General features: G+C 43.8%; 1 protein-coding gene across 1 annotated transcript in view; it reads left to right on the top strand.

Annotated features, from left to right (window-relative positions):
- The window catches only part of GAS2L3 (growth arrest specific 2 like 3), a 189,164-nt gene that overhangs the window by 131,017 nt on the left and 35,420 nt on the right, over positions 1–22,727 (top strand). The window contains exons 5-6 of the mRNA XM_069229601.1: positions 5,663–5,778; positions 12,665–12,806. Coding sequence (XP_069085702.1) covers positions 5,663–5,778; positions 12,665–12,806 — 258 coding nt within the window. The remainder of the gene's footprint in view (positions 1–5,662; positions 5,779–12,664; positions 12,807–22,727) is intronic.

Below are 22,727 nucleotides of genomic sequence, written 5' to 3'. Positions count from 1 at the left end.
AAAAAGGGGGGTGAACAAACTTGTATTTCCCATATTAATTCCCATAGGACCTTTAGTCCCAACTATAGCCAGAACCACTTGGCGGAATTACACCAAATTTGGCAAAAAGATAGCTTTCTGTATGCTGATTATTTGTTCGCTTGGTGTAAATCTGCTCAGTACTTTTTGAGAAATGTAGGGAAATTCGAATTTTTATATCTCTGGCCACAAAGTATTCGCGAATAAAGACAAGCTCGTGCAGGGAAATGCACAGCTGTGATTGGCTGCCAACCCTTCAAACCATGAAGTGTAGGCAGCCATCTTGGGACTCGGCATTAGCTGAGTCCCGGTAAAAAAGTAAAAAAATATTTAATTTTCTTTAAAGTGAAAGAAAGGAAAACAAGCACAGGCTCTGGCGCTTGTTTTTGATAGGCCAGGTCCCGGGGGCATTAATAATTTTAAGTGTGGGGGGGCCTCCCAGACCCTCCAAAGCTCCAGGGACCACCACCTTCCAGGGGCGATTTTTCCGATATATGCGGGGAGATCACATTCCCCTCCCATTTCGAACCCCTTTAGCCTTGGGGACCACCACCTCCCTGGAGCTATGTTGGTTGGAGGGGGTCTGTGCAGCCCCCCCCCCCCTCCCCCGGCAAGGAGCCACCGATTGCCCTGGGGGCTGCCAACCCCCAGGGCCAGCTCCTGCTATGTTCCGGGGTGCCCATCCCCGGCACATAGCTGTTTGCTGTGGCTTGTCTGCAGCTTTAAACTGGTTTCAAACAGCGGGATCTGTAAAGCAGGTCGCACTGCCAGGATGCAGACCTTTCATCTCTGTCCCCTGCACGTGTGCAGGGAACAGTGATGAAAGGTGTGTTTCAGCAAGCATGGAACTGCTGTTAAAGCAGCTCCTTGCTTGCTGAAGCAATGGATTTACGAGGAGAGCCTTAAAGCGTTATCTGCTGTGCCAGTTAGCCGGTAAAGGGCATTTTGTTAACATTAATAAAAAAAAAAATATGTAGGGACTGTGGAGGAGCCCTTGAGAGTTCCCTCGCGGTCCCAGATAGCCCGTAAAGGGCTAAAAAAAAAAATAAGCAATAGCTCATTGTTACGGTCTGCAACCTTCACACTGAGCATTGATGGTTCGAGTCCAACCGGACAAGTTATTATATTTTTTTAAATGACAGATACATTTTTTATTTTAAATTGTACACAAATATTTCATTCTAACAATATCAGAAATCAAAGTCTAAAAAACTCTCTCTCCCTCTAACTTTCTTTCTCTTTCTCTCTTTCAATCAATTTCTTTCCACTCACTCACCTACTGAGTCACTTACGCACCCAGTCACAGACACTCACACACCCACTCAGACCCACCAACACCCTCATGCACCCACTCATAGACCTGTGCACATACTGACACACCCACTAAAACACTGATGTACGTACTCTCACACCAAGACAGACTGACAGCCACGCTCACCCCCAGATACAGCCTCTCACTGCTATTCTCACACCCATAGAAGCCACTGCCGACTTATGCTGTGCACCACCAAAGGGTTGTGCACAGCATGGGGTTGGCCACAGGGTCTGGCTACAGGCCAGCCCTTGCGGGCAACTCCTTCTGTGCATGGGCGAAGGCCATGCATGGTGCAAGGTTGGGTGCTTACAGGGGCATGGTGGTTGGGGTTTAACTAATAGTAATGAAAATTACTATAAGTTAATAAAACCATAGAAATTCACTGAAAATAACAAAGGTTAGAGGGACGTTATAGTTAGGTTCTGAATTTACTCGCACAAAACCATAGAAATTAGGCAGTTATAGTTAGTTATTTCAAGTAATTATAACTGCGCCCTAAGGAACTATAACTCGCGCCTTCGCCATGCACCGCTAATTACTCCACAAATTATATCATTGATGACAGCTATGCCATCTTTCATATTATCACTGCAACATTTGCAATAAAATTATTGATGATACAAATGTGCATAGCGGGGGCGTGAGTTAAAGTTACCTTTAAGGTGCAAGTTCTAATTACTTGAAAGAAATCCAACTATGACTGCTGAATATCTGTGGTTTTGTACGAGTAAATTCAGAACCTAACTATAATGTCCCTGTAACCTTTGTTTTTTTCAGTGAATATTTATATATATATATATGTGTGTGTGTGTGTGTTTGAGGGGCATAGGATTTTTTTAGGGTGGGTATGGGTTTTTGGATGGCAAGGGATTTATAGGTTTTAGGGTGGGTATGGGTTTTTGGGTGGCAAAGGGAATTTATAGGGTTTAGGGTGGGTATGGGTTTTTCGATGGCAAGGGATTTATAGGTTTTAGGGTGGGTGTGGGTTTTTGGGTGGCAAAGGGAATTTTTAGGGTTCAGGGTGGGGATGGGTTTTTGGATGGCAAAGGGAATTTTTAGGGTTTAGGGTGGGTATGGGTTTTTGGGTGGCAGGGGAAATTTTAGGGATTAGGGTGGTTATGGGTTTTTGGGTGGCAAGGGTAATTTTAGGATTTAGGGTAGCAAGGATAATTTGTAGGGTTTAGCGTGGTAAAATGTTAAGTTTGGTATGGTTTTTTTTGGGTGGTAAGGGGTTTTAGGGTGGATAAATAATTTTAGGATTTAGGGTGGGTATACATTTTTGGGTGGCAAGGGAATTTTTAGAGTTTAGGTTGGATATGGGTTTCTGGGTGGAAAGGTATTTTTAGGGTTTGGGGTTGGAATGTTTTTTTTGGGTGGCAAGGGACTTTTGGGGCCTTAGGGTGGATATGTGTTTTTGGGTGGTAAGGGTGTTTTAGGGTGGGTGTGTTTTTTTGGTGGCAAGGATACATTTAGGTTTTAGAGTGGGTATGGGTTTTTGGGTGGCAAGGGTAATTTTAGGGTTTAGGGTGAGTATGGGTTTTGGGTGGCAAGGGAATTTTTAGGTTTAGGGTGGGTATGGGTTTTTGGGTCACAAGGGAATTTTTAGGATTTAGGGGTGGTATGGGTTTTTGGGTGGCAAGGGAATTTTTGGGGTTTGGGGTGGTATGGCTTGGGGTGGTAATGTGTTTTTTAGGTTGGGATTATGGGTTTGTTGGGTGGTAAGGGGTTTTGAGTAGGTATGGATTTTTGTGTGGTAGGTTTTTTTTTAGGGTTTAGGGTGACTTCTGGAAGATTTTGCATCTATTGGTCGCAGGTCGGATTTCCCTATCAAAAATGGTTATGCTCTTGCGTCTCTTCTACTATTCTTACCTGTTGCGGTGGACCATAGAGGTCAGAGTGCCCCTGACTTTAACCACTAATATGTCACTGCACAACTACGGTACTGTCCTACTGGATTTCTGGTCAGTCACTGGAGGAGCTTTCGACCTGTGAAGTCACTTGGGGTAGCCAAGACCTCTACAGCGTCATACTTTTGAAAACAAGGATTTCTTAAAATGAGCCTCGTCTTCTTAGAGTAGCACTACAGTGCTTTGTTTAAAGCCTTCACTTCACTAAACATGCTTCTCCTTATTCCTCCTCAATCCTCATACTCGGGCCCTCCTTACGAGTGTGGTGGTCTTCAGACTGCCACACTTGCGGTGACGGTCTTACCGCCGCGGGGCCGGCAGTAAAGACCGCCGTATTATGACATTGGCGGTTTGGCTGAAGCCAAACTGCCAGAACGCCGCCAGTACCGCCAGGGCTGTCAGAACGCCGGGCCGGAGGTGAGCACCTCCGACCCGGTGGCAGCTGTAAGACCACGGCGGTATTTTGAGTCGCCGCACCATCAGGCTTTCTGTGTCTGTTGTACTGCCACGAAAACCCTGGCGGTAACGCACGCGGCGACAGGAATTTCCATACTTGCCGCCGGCACACGCACCCCCCCACTTCCACACACTTTGACATCCCCTCTCATCCGCACACATCCACACAGGCACCCCCAATCACTGGCAGACTTGCACACATCCACCCCCACTTGCATGCGTCACAGTACACACACCTTCTCGCTTGCACCCCGACACACCCTCCCCTCTGCATACATGCAGACACCCCCTCCACACACATGCAGGCAACCCCCGCCAACCCCATGCATACTTCCAAAAACCCCCACTCACTCATAACATGCACTCAAACACCCTCATTCGCACACATACACGCACTCAAATACCCTCACCACTCTGCATAGAAACACACACACTCGCACCCCGAAACACACCCCTCCCCTCCGCTTCCTTTTGGACACACACACACACACACACCCTCCATGCACACATACATACATACACACACACACACGCACTCACACACCACACACATGCTCACAACACCCCACCCCCTTTCGAACCAGCAGGGCGGTCGTCTGGGAGGGGGTGGGTCTCAGCATTTTCAAGGACCGCACCGCCATTCAGGACACTGCTGTGCCGTACTGTGTTTCGTAATACAGCGGGCAGTGTCCTGTTGGCGTGGTGATGCTGGCGGTGGACATGCCTCTCTTATGCCGTCGGCCCAGCCGACGGTGTCGGATGTCCGCCCGTAAACGGGCAGAAATCCAGTTCAACTCGTAATATGGTGGTCTTTGGACTGCCAACACTGGTGGTCTTCTGGCACCCGCAACTTTGTCGGAATCGTAATGAGGGCCTGGGTCTTTTCAGTTTTCAGGGCTGAGTTACTATCTCTGACCCACATCACTTAGATTAGGCTAGCATCTTGTCACTCAGAGACCCTTTGCTTGATGACTGTTATCCTTCATCTTTCTTGTAGAGCAGTCTGGAGTCCATGACAACCAATTTTTGACCTATGATTTATTACGTCATACCCCCCAAACTGACTGAGCTATCACCGACTCGGAACCTGAAACTTGTGCCCTAGCACATGCCGTATACACTATGGGAAATGAGAAAAGAATAGTTAGTTGGCTTAATAAGGCCATCCTGACCCATACCCAACTCCCACTTCAGTCTCTCCAGGACACTTGGGAACTTGAGTTAAGCAGAACTCTCCTTAACAAGGTATGGGTGAGAGCCCTAGAGTACCTGAGTACAGTGTTACTCAATGCTTGCCTCGGCTTAATAAAGTTCTTCACCCTCCGTAGGGCCTATTTCTCTCTATTCAAGGTAATTATTCCCCATGGCCTGTGTGGTATGTGCCCGTTATGAGGCCCTCAGAGCAGACTTCTATCACATTTAGAGTTGCCCTGAGTCCTGTAATGGATCATAGAGGTCCCACTACCTCCTGTCATCCAAAGACTTCACAATAGGGGCTCCCTTATTTCTGGCTCCACCCCTACAACATATCCAAATATCTCTCACCCTCATCGGCACTACCAATCACTGTATTACATAACCCTGCATGACTAGTTTTAGGCCCTCTAACTATCTCCTGAATGTAAACTCAGTCTATCAGTGTTGTATTAGTTAACCTCCTTAGCAGTCTAGCTTGTCACCTTCATAACCCTACTACAGGCTCTAACACTGTTGATAGAGACATGTTAACCTGTCATACTGTCTAGACAGTACATGATCCTGCCATACATAGCTTAATCTTGTAGGCCAGTCAACCGGTAATAAGTCTCATGTTACATTGTAGACTGTTGTAATAGATTAAATGTTTTGGAATGCTAAGCACTGTGTTTTGGCCTGTACAGTGTCTATAGATGTTAAACTCTAACAAAAAAATGTTTTCAAAGAGACGTTAAACCATTTATCTGAATAAAACCTTTTGCTTCTGTAGGTCTAGGAATTAAAGCAGAGAAGTTTATGCAAGAACTTGATAACGGTGTAATTCTTTGCAAGTTAACCTATGCCATTGAAAATTTAATAACAAGATGTGAATTTGAGGATCTCAAGGTAAGCCATTTACTAACCATCTAACCTGGTATAAAACAGTGTTTTTTGTAACGGCTAACTGAACACTTAGTACGGTCTAAAATGTATTTTTTGCTCTTCAGACTTTATAATCTCATCTATAAATGTTTCTTTTTTCAGGCTGTTGGTTGGAGGGCCCCTCCAACCACTCACTTGAGACTTTGGTTAGGATTTCTTGTCAAGCCATTGTTTACCAGTTTACTCTTGAGGTGTATGACATAAATGTGCACAATAATGCTGTGGGTGTATGTTCACATGTTTAACAGGCTATGTAGAGATCAGAGTTGATTAGTAGATAGAAGAAGCATTTTTCTGATTTGACTTGTTTGACAAATCTGCCTGCACTGAGAGACCCAACTTTGAAAGCCTTTATTATAGATCTTTTTTCAGACATAATGGGAAGACAGCAGCAGGAGGGCCGAGTCGAGCGAGTACATTGAGTGGGCCCTTCACAAAGGGGAGAAAGCAAAAGACTCAGAGACATACTAGCAAACATACACTCCTTCAAAACTAAGGAATTGATTCTCCATGCAGCTAGGCAAGTAGACCAGATCTCCTTCCAAGGAGCGACATGCAAGTTATAGCCCCCGCTACGCTGGAGCGCAGACTATAGTTCAAACCAGGGCCGAGGCCCTTCATAAGACTCGGATATAGGTGGACTTGTCTGTTTGGTATTGCTTTTGAACTTCACAAAAAAACCACCACTTCATGACGATTAAAGAAGGGGCCACCATACTTGACTTTACAATACAGGAGTCTAGAGATCTTGAGGAACCTGGCGGGAGCTCGTCCCAGGAGCCTCAAGTCGACCTTCAAAAGGGAACTTATCAGCTTCCCAGTAAAGGAAGACATGACAGGAAAAAATGAAGACCCCTTCAGCAGTCTCTGCACTCCAGCTAACTAGATAGGAAATGGGGCTTTAGGAGATAAGTTGAAGCAATCCAAATTTGCCCAGCCATTAATTGACCCTGGGCTGGGAAGATACATTCACCATATCTGATCGACAGCGTATTATATTAAACACGGATTCAAGCCCATCATTTTATGCCCAATAACAGGGGATCCCGACCCGGGACGCCTTAAAAATTATTGGTATCCTGACAAGGGGATGTGGGGTATGCGAGTGGGTGCCTGTATCACACACCGAGTCACATTATGGTGACCTCACGCTGCACACCACATGTGAACCATTTATATATTGTTATTAACTGTTCATCTTTGTTATTTTATGTTCTACATTTTGATTGGGTGGCAATGTTAAGGTGGAGGCACTCCATGATGGGGGGGACATGTTGATCTCCTGGGCAATTCAGTATATCATATGAAAGATTGGCTACATAACAACACTATTATGACAGCGAGAGCCAATATAGACCTCTTTATTCATGTAACGACCCATGGTTCTTAATACGCTCTCATGGAATGTTAAGGGCTTTAACTCCCCTCATAAACTTCAACAAGTCTGGAAATACATATTGGACAGACCCATTGTTATATTAGCTCTCGAAGAAACTCATTTGAAATGGTCTGATGACCACAGACTACACCATAGAAGCTACCCCCTACACTACACATTCACAAAAACTACAAAACATAATGGCGTGGCCCTCTTTTTTCACTCCTCTCTGCACTTCTAGTTTATGATATGTGATGGTCAGGGGGAATATAGACGGCCGTCGATGCACCATAGCTACAGTATATGCTCCCAATACAAATCAGGCTGAATTCCTCTAGGAATGCCTCACAGAGCTGGAAGGTTTTGCAGAAGGAGATATTATCTTAATGGGAGATTTCAACCTTATATGGGACCCCAATCTAGACTGTACCCATTTACATCGGACACAGGTAGGCACATTTTCCAAGGCTACAAAATCCCTACTACGCCATTTGGGGTTAATTGAAAACTGGCGAACTATAACTTCCTACACTACATATTGGGATTCCTTAAAGGCGGTCCTAAAAGGGAAATGCATAGCGCTATTATCCACACTATCACTACTCAAAACAAAAGAAAGGCATCTATCAGAAGTTGATCTCACCACCTCAGAAAAGGCCCTTACAGCGACCTCCACTCTTCCCCTCCAATGACATGTGACAGCCCTTAGGGGCAAACTGAAGGCCTTCTATAGCAACAGAGCTGAGTTTACACACCTACACTGTAAAAAGACAACTTACGAACACAGGAACAAAGTGGGATCCTACTAAGCATGCCAGCTATGAGTTAAACAAGAGAAAAACGATATCCCCTCAATAAACTAACAAGATGGTACATGTCTCGTAACTGAGTCAGACAAAGCAGCTCAATTTCAAGACTTCTAAAGTCAACTCTATTCTGCTGAACCTACTGATACAGAAGCTCAGAAAGAATACCTTGACGGGGTCTCACTCTCTCTGCATCCCCCAGATGCTCGGGAGACACTTGATGAACCCATCACTAGGGAAAAGATTCTAGCAGCTATTTCTACATTTAAACCCCAAAAGCCCCCAGTCTAGATGGACTGACTGCATTCTTTTATAAAACATTTAGTTTTGATTTTATCCCACACCTAATAATGCTGTCTAACCACATAGCAGATACACAAGCATTTACCGCCTCCGGGAGCGAGGCCCTCATCACGATCCTTCCCAAGCCAGGGAAACATCCCCATAAATGCTCCTCCTATCGGCCGATCACTTTATTAAACTTAGATGTTCTGCTTTACACTAAGGTACTAGCCATTAGGTTGGAGGACACCATGCCCGACCTGATTCAACCGGATCAGTCAGGCTTTATTAAGGGCCAACAAACCCATGACAATCTACACTGTGCGGTCCATCTCATAGGAAAAGCAACGAATAAAAAGATCATGACACTCTTGCTAGCACGCCGAAAAGGCCTTTGACCGGGTGGACTGGAAATTCATGTGTTTTACTCTTCGCCACTTTAGTTTGGAGAACTCTTTCAATGATATCTGCAAATTACACCTGTCCCTGCTCTTGAGTACTAGTGAATGGATCGGCATAAGGACACTTCAAGTTGACGAAGGGCACTAAACAAGGGTGCTTTTTGTCACCAATATTGTTCGCACTCAATATAGAACCCTGGCGTCACAAATTTGAGCATCTGAATCCATCTCTGGCCTTCTGTTGGGCCAGGAGGAGCACAACATTTCCCTGTTTGTGGACAATATTCTGATTTCTGTTTCATCCCCTGACACCTCTTTGCCAACCCTACAGGAATGCCTCCGGCATTTTGAATCAATAGCAGGCTTCAAGTTTAATCTTCATATATGCTCAATCTAACAGCTCCCCCCAAACACATGGAAAAACTAGTCATGTCTCTCCCCTTTCAGTGGGCACAGAAGGAGATCACTTATCTTGGTTAAAAAACAATTGCTCCTAAACTGGCTGGTCTTCACGCAGCAAACTACCCTCCCCTACTTCGCCAACTTAAAATATATTTGAAGTGATGTGCCCGGGCCCCATCATACTTGTCTTTGCAGAGATGAATCAATGCAATAAAAATGATGATACTCCTACGTATGTTATACCTCTTTCAGGTCCTCCCTATAGAACCTCATAGGGATTTCTTCTCAATCCTTCGCTCTCTAATAACCACATTTATATGGCAGGGCCCATCTCTCTTGAATGCTCCTGACTCTCCCTAAAGAATACAGAGGTCAAGCCCTACGGGATTTTCTTTCCTACTATAGAGCAGTCCTACTGAGAGTCATCTTAGAATGGTCACTTAGAGAATCAGACAAACTAAAGCTGCACATGGACAGAGCTGTAATGGGCCGAACCGTCTGGGGTGTCTTATGGAAACCCAAGAAAACCCACCTGCGCATATCTAAGCACCCTGACTGCCACCATGCTGACCGTATGGGACAGAGTAACTAAATCCCACGCCCTAACCACATTTCCCTCGCCATACACTACCATACATGGTAATGCTGATTTCCCACCGGCACTTCATCCTGGACCCTTTGATTGCTGGCGTGAGGGGGGGAAGCTTGACGATCTCAGACTTGTATCATGGGGGTGCCCTCTTGACATTTGAAAATTGCTGCAGAGAGTTCAACCTACCAAACTCATCCGATACACACAATTGATACACTAGGTCATGCCAGCCCTCGATTTGCTTAGCAGCCACTAAGGACTGACAACGGATTGAAAACTTTTGCGACAACCAGGCAGTACTCGAGGAACTATCCCCTTCTTATATTCCCTATTGGTGACCACCAAGAAGGCCTACACACCCCCTCATATCTCCTTCTGGGAACACACTCTCTCCCCATTAATCACTGTTAAAAAGTGGCAGACCCTTTGGCAAGATATTTCCAGAAATAACCATTCAACGACTGGTATCTATATCCAGTCAAACTTAAAAGGATATTTCTGAACACTTCAAACCTATGTTGGCAAGGATGTGGCCTCCAGGGAGACTTCCGTCAAATATGGTCGGACTGCACTACGATCAAAGCATATTGGACTGAAATAATAGCTGAAATCAAGGAGATACTCGGCCGTCCTATACCTAACACTCCTGAATGCATTCTACTGGGACTCGAGATCCCTCCCTCCAACTACAAACGTGAGGAGATGGTTGCATCATGTGGTTAAGCCTGGGGTGGCTGAAATGGCACTAGCTGCAGTGTGGAAAAAATCTGAGGCACCATCTATCACGCAATGGCATGCACGACTCTGGAACACCATAATCGTGGAACGTTTGTCAGATATCCTACCAAATGATAGAGCAAACTTTGAATACATTTGGGGACCCCTAGTCCAATTCTAATCCTGTGGCCTCCCTCTTTTCTCATGCCCACATGAACTAGAGCTCTACATCTCTTCCAGATTTGAACCACACCCTCCGCTGGCCACAAATCACTGCCTCACCAACCTGCATAGATGCAGAAGCATCCCATCACCTGCCACAACCCATTTTTAGGGCTAACTCATATCACCACACCCAATCTTTATGTTGTTCTTTACTGTTCACGTTGTCTTCTGCTGATTTATTAGTTCAACTAGGACCACAGTTGGAGAAGTTAACAAATAATTGTGAAGACATAACTAGGTATGCACTCGAGCCTTTTTTTCTCCTCTTCACACTTTCACTGTCCTCCTGTGGTCTTTCTTTCTTTCTCGCTTTCTATTTACCTTAGCAAAAGCTTGACCAAGCAATATTCTTTCTGACGATGTATTCTTTCATTGGCTTCCACTGTATGCTTTGGCCTCGCTGATAATGTCTTCACTCTAATCTTGTAATATCTTTGTGTCTTGAAAAATTTCAATAAAAACGATTTGACAAAAAAATGAAATAATTTACATTGCTTATTGTCTGCACTGGCGAAGCCAAAAAAAATAGAACGATTGGCTTTGCCAATGCTTGTTTTTTTCCGAGGTGAGCAAATGTACCTATTAAAAATGAACCAGTTTTCTATGTCTGCTTTCCACCTTGAAGCAATCAAGTTGCATTTTGTGCAAAAAATTAATTTGCTTTTTTTGGGGAGTGAGAAACAGACTACTTAATATGTCGGCTGCTATAGGCAGCGTGTTAATTTGACCTGAGATGGATACTGCAGGCATATGCCTATAAATACTGTAACCTTCTCACGGAAGGGCTTGTGCTTTGAAATGTCTGGCGTGCACATACAGCACCACTTTGCTGTTACATTTGGAGGCAAGTATCCAGCGATCCTTTCTATAAAGCACATTTTATGATCTCTGTATCTTGATGTATGTATGGTTCATTTTTATGCTTTTTAATGGTCTAATTCTAGACCGAATAAACTAATAAAAAAAATAAAAAAAGCACATTTTAACATTATGCTCACTTGAAATTGATACATTTAAAAAGATGTCCACAAATTACAGACCATTCGATCCTGTGCGGAGGTCTGGTCTTGTAGCTCTTAAACGCTCAAAGAGTCATTAATAAGGGGTTTTAGCTTCCACCCCAGAGAAGGCCATCTCTGTAGTGTTGTCCACTGGTAGTAGTCCCCAGGTGTTGAGAGTGTCCACCTATGCCCTCCGGCTAGGGAGTGAACAAGTGAATGAGGCCTAAATTGTGTGGGGGCATTGCATTAAAAATCAGGCCTCCAGCCCTGTGACATTAAATCAAAATAAATTCAGCATTTCTCGTAGGCTTTGTTCGAATATACTGCTGGAGTACATTACCTTTTACTGGTCTTTTCTTGGGGCCGGTGAATGGACCTGTGTGGTTCTCCTGGACACACTATAGCATATGTGGAAGAATTCCAGAGAATGCTCCCTTCCCCCAAACTTCGAAGACGTGCAACCTCCTGTCTGTGGAAAGAGACCTTTTGCCCCTTTCCGCCCAACCATCTTGTTCCATTCCACCCAGCGGAAATGTCTCCACCTAGTAGGGCAAAAGGGGGATTATTAATTATAATCTCTCTCCCACCTAATTAATCCCAGGGGAATGAAATGAGGTCCGTGCAAATGAGCAATATTTCTGACGTCGAACACTGTTACTTGCTTCCTCTATGTTACTAGGATTTGGTATTCCAGAGTGATCAACCAATGAGAACTATCAATAGGCATACGTTTTTGTAAAATTTGAATGTTTTTGGTCACACACAAATTAACAGTTCAAAGTTTTCGGTTAGGAGGCATCGGACTAGGAGGTTGTCCTCCCACGACAAAGAAACCATATTGACGAGGAGCATTGCAGAGCCTCTAGTTCCACTCCAATGAGGACATCTGTCCTTGCATGCGTGTAGCACATCAAATAGTCGCCATATTTAAGTTTTACAGGTATTGCATGCACATAACAGTTTTGTTTACAGTGATTTGGCAGTAATAAAAGAGAATTTCCGAACCATTTTTAAGTTCTTGTTTGTTTTATGTGTTTTTTTGCTAGCTGATCCCTTCAAGAAAAGTCCGATGTAAGGAAAATGCCCCGTCTGGATCATTCTTTGCTCGCGACAACACAGCCAACTTTCTTCGCTGGTGCAGATACGTCGGCGTAGACGAGACCTATCTGTTTGAGTCTGAAGGCTTAGGTACACTATCACAATTTAATCTTATTTGCCACAGGTTCCTAATTTTTTTATTTCATATATACTCTACTCTTTATATATCAGCAATTAACATAGTTAATCACTTTGGCATGCACTGGATATTTTGTTAATAAAGGAACACCATTCAAGGTCACTGTTACATAGCAATAATCCCACGTGGGAAAGTACATTCACGCAGGTTGGGGTGGTGACACTAGCTATTTGGAGAAGTAAATCTTGTCTATATTTGTTTGATGTACATTGCACTGCTAAACAAGATTGTTAAAAAGCAAGTTGTTCATGTGTCCATATGTTCACCCCGAGCCTTGGAACTAACAGCTGTCTCATTGTGCTGGGAGGCTGGGTTAATTGACAGCTCATTATGGAGATTTGTGTGCTTCACATACAGCTGAGTCCTTTTGGTTTGCTTCACTGACTGCGTTGAATACTTGAAAGGAGAGATGACGTCCGGGTAGTTCAACTTTATTCTCATTGACAGAATTTGGGTTACTGATTATCAGGTTATGAATATTACTAGTAAATGCTGTTAAAACTGCAACTTTGAACTTTATGTGCATTTGTTCTTACCTACTATCTTGAGTTGTCCAATTTGTTGGGATTTAGAAAATCAAATTATTCCTGTCGGGGATGCTCTTTTCTCGCTCCGAGTGTGCTTGCTGAGCCCATGCCCCCATAGAGACACCAGTGCTCACTACACATGCATTTTTTTTCTTCTATTTATTAAACCATTTCTTAAACACATCTGTCCTCATTAGATTCCAGCAGGTGTTGTAGAAGTTTCCATCTTCGTTTTTCTCTTTGATCTTCTGATTAAAGAAGCAGCATACTGAATCTCTGGCACACTTTAGAGTCCCATATTATCGGACATCAGGCTTAGGCGTGAGTACGAATAATTGTTCATGCACATTTAGAATGTTGCCATGTCCAATGGCAGCCTCCAACATTGTTCCAAATACTTCTTTTTGCTGTTCTTCCCACTTCTATTTTTTTTGTTGCAAACTTAAGAGTACTGGAATGTGTGTTGACTACCGAAGTGTCTAGCTTCTCCGCATGGTTCCTTGTGGTAGCTCTACTGTTTAAATGTAGACAACAAAAGTGGGCCAGTTGAACCAGTTTCTTCTGTCCATATTTGACATTTACTTCCACTTCAGTGAAGTGCTGTGTTGCAGTTGATAATCTTTCCCACTGTCTTCAAATCATACCTCCTTTGACCACGCTTACAACTGGCTATGGTTTGTTTTGGCTCTTCCCCAAGATCCAAAACTTAAAGCCCGTCATCAAGCCAGCCAGAAGATACCGGAGATGCAATCAAAAATTCTTCAAATGTACTTTCTGGCCTATGGTGTCGTGTGTAGGGCATTGTGGGCGTCTGGTCATTCTCATTATGAATCATGCAATAGGTCTCTAGTTAGCATATACTTTTGGCAAACCTGAACAATACCAACCCAGCCACTAGATGGCAAGAGAATGTACATTTTTTCTAAATAGTGTTGCAAATATGCAACTGACAGCCCTGTCAAGAAGCTCGTGGACATAAACATCTGTTGTTATGTCTGTCACAAATTTGAATTCCGGAAAGGCCATCTCCATCTTCCATGCGTCAGTAAATCGAGTACCAGAGAAGTGGGGAACAAATGGGCTATTTTTCAATATTAGGTTTCAATCATTTTATTAAAATCACAATTGCGGAAACAGGGTACCTCTCCTATAAATATCACACATTAATCACAGTCTTAGATCCCTATATCATGTATTAATCACAGTCGCACATCCCCCGGAATGCAAGAGAAAGAAAATTTTCTGCTTGGGAGTATATGATATTAACCATTCTCAGTGAAATAGCACATATGTCCGTCACAAAGGGCCCTTGGGAAAAGGAAGGTGGTATTTTGAACAGTGTCAATTATGCCAAAGACAGAATCCGTCCACCTCATACATCCCTCCCAGCGGAGGACACCCTGGTCTAGTAGGGGTTTGACTTGCTGTCCAGAGCAGTGTGCAAAACACTCCATGACATATGCCGTGCTCTCATATTCTCGGTTTTCATTTGATATGTTGTCCACAAACGTCTTTGGTGAGTCTTCTCGTGAGTACACAATCTAGAGAGTGTCCAGGTTGAAGTTTGGGGAAAAGAAGTCTGGCTTCACCAAGCATCACTTTACCTCTCATGACAGCAGCCCACTGAATTTTACTCTGCGGCTCTGCATTAGGTAAAGTTACCATCACAGTGCTGCCAGCCCTCACATTGTTTCTGCCCATTTCTGTATCGTGGTGTGATGGTATTGGCCACCATTCAAGTCATTCTCAAGCTTTAGCGATCTCCCAGAACTGTACACATTACTCCTTGTCGGGGTTCAACCAGTATCTGGTCCAGATCTCCTAAAACCTACATCAGTGGGCCCGTGGAGGTATTAAAAATGTTCCTTTTCAGAGTTCAGTAATACAAGGGTGTCAATCACAGTAATTTCGAAGGCTTCGAGGTTCTCCACAGCAGTGGTTACCTCTTTCATTTTCCTTTTTTTTTTTTTCTCAAAACGATCCTTACCACTTCCTACTCAGATCCCTCTACTTGTTATCCCCTACAGTTTCTCCTCCATAATCCTCACAGCTCTCTCAATAATATTTTAGGGTCCCATCATTTCTGCCTTGATGGAGCGCAGGAGAATTTGTTCCCCTGGCATTAGTTCTTAATTCCCACTTGTCTAAACTAACCTCTCCCTTTTCCTTACTTTTCACCTTAACTTGTGGATCAGAACAGTCCTCTTTCTTTCATTACATCTCCATCATGCGCTCTTCAAGTTCGTATTTTGTACGAGGTAGTTCAAGGCCAGAACATCAGCCACAACGATCCCAGTTGTTGCCTCACATCTCCCAGTTGTGGCGCCCTGGGCGGAAGGAAGGGTCAAATGAGGTCACCCCACATTCTGCCTCAGTGTAAGCCAATGTTTGGCCCCTTGGTATAGGCCAAACTTCTCCCGTTAGGCTCACTGGCTGCTGCGGTCCACGGAGAGCCTCCAGAGAGCCACTGTGGTCCCGGCTGTACCACAGTGCTCGGCAGGTATGGCGAATCCACCCATGCTCTCAATGTGCCCTAGCAGTACCCACAGGCCAGGGGCTTCTCACTCCTCCCCGCGACATGCGGGCCTGTCATTCACAGGTCTGCAGTCATCTGCAGCAGTCTGCCGCTGGCTCGCGTTAGTGGAACACACGCACTTTCTCTATGACGAAGGCCCATCCTTGACTTAAATGTACTCCACAGTTTTCCTGTGTCCCCCTCATGGCCTCGGCAGCATAAGAGCTCCCAGGAGTCGCGTAGAGCCAGAGACCTGGGACCAGCATCAAGAGCTCCAATACAGCACAGCCATCTTGGGCTCTGGTTGACCCTGCCCCTTATTTTTTCATGTTATTGTTTTTAGGGTCGAGCCTGCGTTGCATGCGCTCACGCATGCGTATCGCAGCGAGACGCTTTAGTATTTAGAAAAGGGCTCGGAGCCCTGTCAACTTCACGTCAGTGTTTTTTATTGGTTCGTGGGCTTGCCTAATAAAATCTGCTTGCTTTCATTAGTCGAAGGCACGCATACGGCATGCCTTTTCCGGTGGCTAGCCCTCCTCAAGCACAGCGACCAAGTACAGAAAACATGCGAGGCTCGCTGTTTTCCATCAGGCTCATGGACTTCTTTTTCTCTAATTTACGAGCGCGATCTTGCTTGGCAGAAGTCGAGCGCTTTACATAGTTAATTTCACTTTTTCGGGTTACGTACATAAATGCACTTTTGCCCGATAGGTGAAAAGTCGGGTTAGGAGTTTACAACACGATCAGCTCTAACATGAGCAAACGCGAGACCTGTTGCATTGTAAATGCTTGTTTTTATTGTTGCATCTATATGATGTCACGAATGACCCTCATTCATTAGTCAATGTGTGTTAAAATACTGGTCTGCATTGCAAGGAGCCGAAGCCCAGCTCAGTTTTAAACCGCAGTTGTCTGGTTCGCACTTCATATTTGCTGTGCCAGTGCATTCATTTCTCAACCTGCCGCTGTTGGGCAGAGCAGGGTTGCAAAGAATCAAGGCAACAGCAGGGATACTAAGGGATACTAAAAATGCTGAAAGTACGTCATACTAAACTGCGATGTCTAAATGTCATGCTGCCTGACTCTATGGGAATGATTTATAACCTGGCTGAAGTCAGTGGGAGACTTTCAAGGTGGATAGAAACATTACTACAGAAAGATGCCTGTGAGTGATAGAGGCCACCACTTCCAGTTCAAAACCAGGGGGCATATTTATGAGCCCCTAGTGCCACCGGAGCATCACTTTTCGTGGTGCTCCGGTGGCACTATGCGTGCGCCGTATTAACAAGGTGGTGTTAAGCCACTTTCTGTGGCTTAACACCACCTTGTAAATACGGCCCCTTCACACACAGCACTTTGCGTGGAAGGTCTGTGCAATGGGTGTTGCTGTGGGCATGCCACAGCAACACAGCACCCATTGCATTCTGACGCTGCCCCAGATTTACGTGTTTTTGTAAACCTGAGGTACCCCCAAAATCTAATGCCACCCAGTGGGTGGCATTAGAGCGGCACAACGAGGAGAAATGCTTTAATTTCTCCTCGTTTTTTTATCTTTCCATGTGTGCTGTATCCTGCAGCACACATAGAAAGAGCAAATTGCCATTTAACATTGTTTTTGTGCAGGAATGTGCCCCTTCATGCACAAAAACAATCTCCCCCTCAATGCAGCCATCCTTGCTCCACGGCGCCACCGTGGCTGCATTGGCGCTCAGCTGTGAATTTAGTACCGGTGCCTGGATCAACACAGTGGTGTGCTGTATTCAATTAAATATGGCGCATCCCTGTGTTGTGAAAATGACGGACCGCGGGCTGCCAATTTTGGAGCAGCGTCGCACTCCGTCATTTTCTTTTAAATCTGGGCCTATGTACTTGTGTTTTTCTCCCATGCACTTTACCAAATGTGGTAATATTTTTAAAGATGGCACTCCTCATTATTCAGAGTTGTTTGAAGTTCTGTAGAAGTAAAAGCTTGAAGCGTCCTTTAGAGCAAGACAACGTGTACTTCTTATAATCTCATGTGTTCAACTGTTTATTCAAGTATGGAAAAGTTTGAAAGGAAAACCAGCATTGTTTATAGGGAAGTACCTTTCTGCAACATGCCATCTCCTCAGTGATCTTAGAAAGCCATCTCTGGAATTAAAATATTTCCTAATAAAGATTTTGGTTGTTGCCCAATGGAGGTGCTTGTTATGCTGTCAACATTCCTCTATTTCTCCTCAATATTTTTTTAAAAATTAGGAGTCCTGAATCAAGTCAAACATCTTAACCTATGGATTTCTTGTATTGTAGAGTCCCAAACACAAATGAGTGGAATGTATATAGATTTTATGTTACTAGTGACATGTTAAATATAAAGGCAACAAGCATGGTCTGAGTTAGTATGATAGTAAGTACAGTGTTGTGTTTTTTGAGCCTGGGTAAGAAGATTTTGTGTTCGTTTTCCTTTTTAGGGTCTCGCATGCGAATGCATGCACTAGCGCGTGCGTCTCACATGCTAAACACTGTTGGGTTCAGTAAAGGGCTTGGAGCCCACCTGTCGCTCACCATTTGTTGGTTTGGGTGTAACTCTTCTTTGCAGCCTCGTAATTCGTCAAGGCATTCCTGGAATCATTTCCGTTCCTCTGTGTGGAGCAGGGATCAAGCACTAATTGATTTCCACTTAATTAGTGCCGTCTAGTGCTCCAGATGTAATCGAGGTACTATTTTGTTCCTTTAAACTTTCAGTGCACCCCAAGCAGAAGGCTTGGGACTGGCAAAAACGTGCCCATCAGGACAAACAAAATTGCAAAGTTTTAATTTTTAAAAGGAACTTTCTTTTTTGAAGTCCTCTTTTGTCAGCTTCCACTCATGTTTTTGCTTGTGGGCGCTGTTGTCTAAAGATGGCAAATAACTTGTTCAAAGTATGCGAGACCTATTGCATTGCAAATGCTTGTTATATATCATATGGGGCTTTAAGCAGAAACTGTATATATTTCAACAACTATAAAACAAACAGTTAAGACCAAGAATGGGAGAATGTTTATTCATTTGCCTTTGCATGCAACCCTGCTGCTGATTGTCTTGAAAGGTACTGCGTCTCAACCCAGGTCAGAAGGAGGGTTAGAATGAGTTATTTCATACAGTGCGACACTGGTTGAGCATGAGAGCTGGCAGGTTTCAGTACCCGGTGAAAGGCATTAGCACAAGGAGGCGACCCAAGTCTTGCCCTGAAGACCGTGTGGTTGTCAGTTTCAGGTCGGCCTCATATACAGGGCACGATGCACCGTCACGTCTCTCTTCCCAAGCACTACATGCTAAAGGAATTACGGCGGTCCCCTTTGACTATTTTTGTTGCCCTGATACTGTGAGAGATGTGATTTATAGAGATCAGCAGGATGCTGTAGCAATGGCAAGAGCGCTGACACGTCATGAAGTTCGCTCGATGCATTGTGTTTCTACTTCTTCGCCCACCTTAGGGAGCTCCCAGAACTGGTTTACGCCTCCAAGTGACCCCCAGGATCAGGATTGACAGACAGTGAGTAGCAGAAGGACGCAAGAAGAAGGTATCCTAATTAAAAATCTGTATGACTGGTCAAATTAAAGGATGGTTTGATGTATCCTGCACTAAGGCTTATAAGTCCCTGAAAACAACTTTTAGGAGTAACCCCTAGGATGGAGCGTTGATTAAGTTGTGTAGGAAGGAATATAAGCTATATCTTGGTAGGAGCAGAAATAGTGTAAAGAGAACGCATGGAAATCTCTCCAGGCAGCAAGTTCTTATTCTGATTGTGCAACTTTTTTGACAGGGGATTAATGCCCCTTATTTTATTCACGTTGCTCACCCATCTATTGATACAGTTATTATGGCTGAGGAATGGGTTGAGTACTTCCAATCAATTTATTCCTAAGGAGCAGAGGAAGCGTGAGGGGAAATGATCAACTCACAGCACATTTCAGATTTCAGTGCATTGGGTATTATCAATTTCAGCCTCACAGAAGTGATCAAAGCAATAAGGTCTTGGAGAAGGAGGAACACACCAGGCCGGGATAGCATTCCTTTGGATGCCTTTATTGATAATAATTAATTTTGGTCCCCTTTAGTGACAAATATCTTTAGAGCAGTAACTCTGTGTGGTCCTGTTCTGACCTGGTTGCAGTCCATTATAGTGACTATTTTTAAAAAGGGGAACAAATCCGATCCAGGTTGTTATAGGCCTATCTTATTTTGGGATTCAACCCTTAGGGCGATCAGTAGGATTGTATTAGAAAGGCTTGAAGAGTAGGCAAAGAAATATGACATTATTAGTGATATACAGTATGGCTTTCATAAAGAACTGGACTCAGTGGAACAATGTCTTAATCTATATCGTCTTGTAAACAAATATGCCATAGCTAAAAAGGGGTCCTTGTACTTGGCCTTTATGGACTTGTCCTCTGCATTTGCTAGTGCAGATCATTCAATCTTGTGAGGAATTATGTCACACATGGGCGTTGATAGGCCACTGATGGACCTTGTACATCAACTGTATGGGGATACCAAAGACAGAGGACGATTTGGTAGATTGGGAGAGTGTACAGAAATATTTGAGGTTAGTATAGGAAGAAGACAAGAGTGTATTTTAGTGCCATTTTTGTTTACATTGTATATTAATAACCTGGAATGTTTTTAATGGAAAAAGCTCAGGATATGCCAAAAGTGGCTTCTCGCCGATTACCTGCACTGTTGTATACTGATGACGGTGTCCTGATCGCTCAGACAGGAAATGTCCTTCACTGTCTAGTTGAATTTGTTTGTCTTTTTATGGATAAATTGGGCATGTCAGTGCACTGTGAAAAATCTTTTACAATGTAAATTGGCACACAAAAGAAGGTGGCAGGTGTTCGGTTCTTGAAGGGTAACAAGATTGTTATAAATGGGGTCTCTAGTTGGCAGTGGTTTGCACCCTGTCAAAGTAGGGATCCTCAGTCTAGTCAGGGTAAGGGAGCCACACAGCTAAGATAACCCCTGCTCACCCCTTTGGTAGCTTGGCTCAAGCAGTCAAGCTTATCTCAGAGGCAATGTGTAAATTGTTTGTACACTCAAATACACACACACACACACACACAGTGAAAACACCACAAAAGTACTCCACACCACTTTAAAAAAAGCCAATATTTATCTAAGTAAAACAAGACCTAAATGACAAAAGTCCAACTTACACAAGTAAAGATATGAATTTTCAAAGATTAACTCCTAGTAGAGTGTTTAGAAACACAATAGCTCCAACTGGGCTTTCGCAGCGTATTGACTGAGTCGCTTCTGTCTTTGAAGTAGGCAACTTTCAAAGAGCAGTATTTGGCCTGCTCAAGACCCTGCCATTCCCTGGCCTGAGACAGACTCCAGGGGGTTGGAGACTGCTTTGTGTGAGGGCAGCAAAGCTGTATTCTGGTGCAGGTGTCCGCTCCTCCCACCACTCTAGCTCAAGAAGATTCAGCCTGTTAATGGGCCATCATGTTATGCAGGGCACATCTCAACTTCCTTTGTCTGACTTTCTAGAGTGAATGCACAAACAGCCCAACTATCATGCTGACCCATAAGTGTATTCAGCAGACAGGCAGAGGCACAGAATGGTTAAGCAAGAAAATGTCCACTTTCTAAAAAGAGACATTTTTAAATTTACAATTCAAAAACCAACTTCACCAAAAGGTGTATTTTTAAATTGTGAGTTCAGATACCCTAAGCTCCATACCTCCATCTGCTCTTAATGGAAAATTACACTTGAAAGATATTTTAAGGCAATCCCTTGATACCCTATGAGAGAGATAGGCCTTGCACTATTGAAAACCAAAATTAGTAGTATTTCACTTTTAGGATGTGTAAAACACACCAGTGCATGTCCTAGCTTTTAAATACACTGCACCCTGTCCATGGGGCTGCATTGGGCCTACCTTAGTGATGACTTACAGGTAATAAAAGGAAAGATCTGAACCTGGTACGTTTGCAGGGTTACTCGTGTGGGTGGCACAATCAGTGCTGCAGGCCCATTAGTAGCATTTGATTTACAGTCCTTGGGCACACATAGTGCACTTTACTAGGGACGTACTAGTGAATTAAATATGCCAGTCATGGTTAAACCAATCAACTATACAATCTACACAGAGAGCACTTGCACTTTAGCACTGGTTAGCAGTCCTCTGTTTTTATTTCTGGCGAACTAGTCCCTGAGAGTGAAGACACTTGAGGCACTTTCCCATAAGATTGGTTGCCGCTGATTGTTACCTGTACTCTGAATATCGTATGTGTAATTCCTTTCTGAGCACAGAATGTCTCATCACTGCCTTACAATTGACATATTTTGTTTGTGTCGCGTTTGACATCATTGTGGATGTACAGACATTACGGTGGAACCTCTTGGGAATCCAGTTACGGCTGCAGCAATCTTTGTTGTTTTCGGGCATAATTAACATGCCCTGATGATGATCCCGGATTTTTGCAGGGATCAAAACACCGTCTGTAACTTTATTATTGGAATGTATCATTGTCACACATTAGATGCCTGAATATCTAAACCTTGAAGTCTCTGTATGTTGTTTTCCCACTATAATAGTTTTTAAATCATCTCAATAAATATATAGCACTACCCATTTAGGCTTCACCATAGACTTCACTGGATCACTATGTGATATCTTATGTTTCCATTTTCCCTAAGGGATCCTTATTCCTTTACAAAATAGTTATATTCCTGGTCCCTTGGTACCTGTGGGCATGCCCTGCTTGTTGCAAACAAAGATGTCATCTACAGTTATATTTTCCTATTTAGGTCTATTATTTAGTGCTAAAACACTTGGAAAGCCTTGCTTGAAAATAGAAT

This window comes from Pleurodeles waltl, chromosome 4_1 (assembly GCF_031143425.1).
Source record: "Pleurodeles waltl isolate 20211129_DDA chromosome 4_1, aPleWal1.hap1.20221129, whole genome shotgun sequence".
NCBI lineage: Eukaryota > Metazoa > Chordata > Amphibia > Caudata > Salamandridae > Pleurodeles > Pleurodeles waltl.
This window is presented reverse-complemented; position numbering and strand designations above follow the sequence as displayed.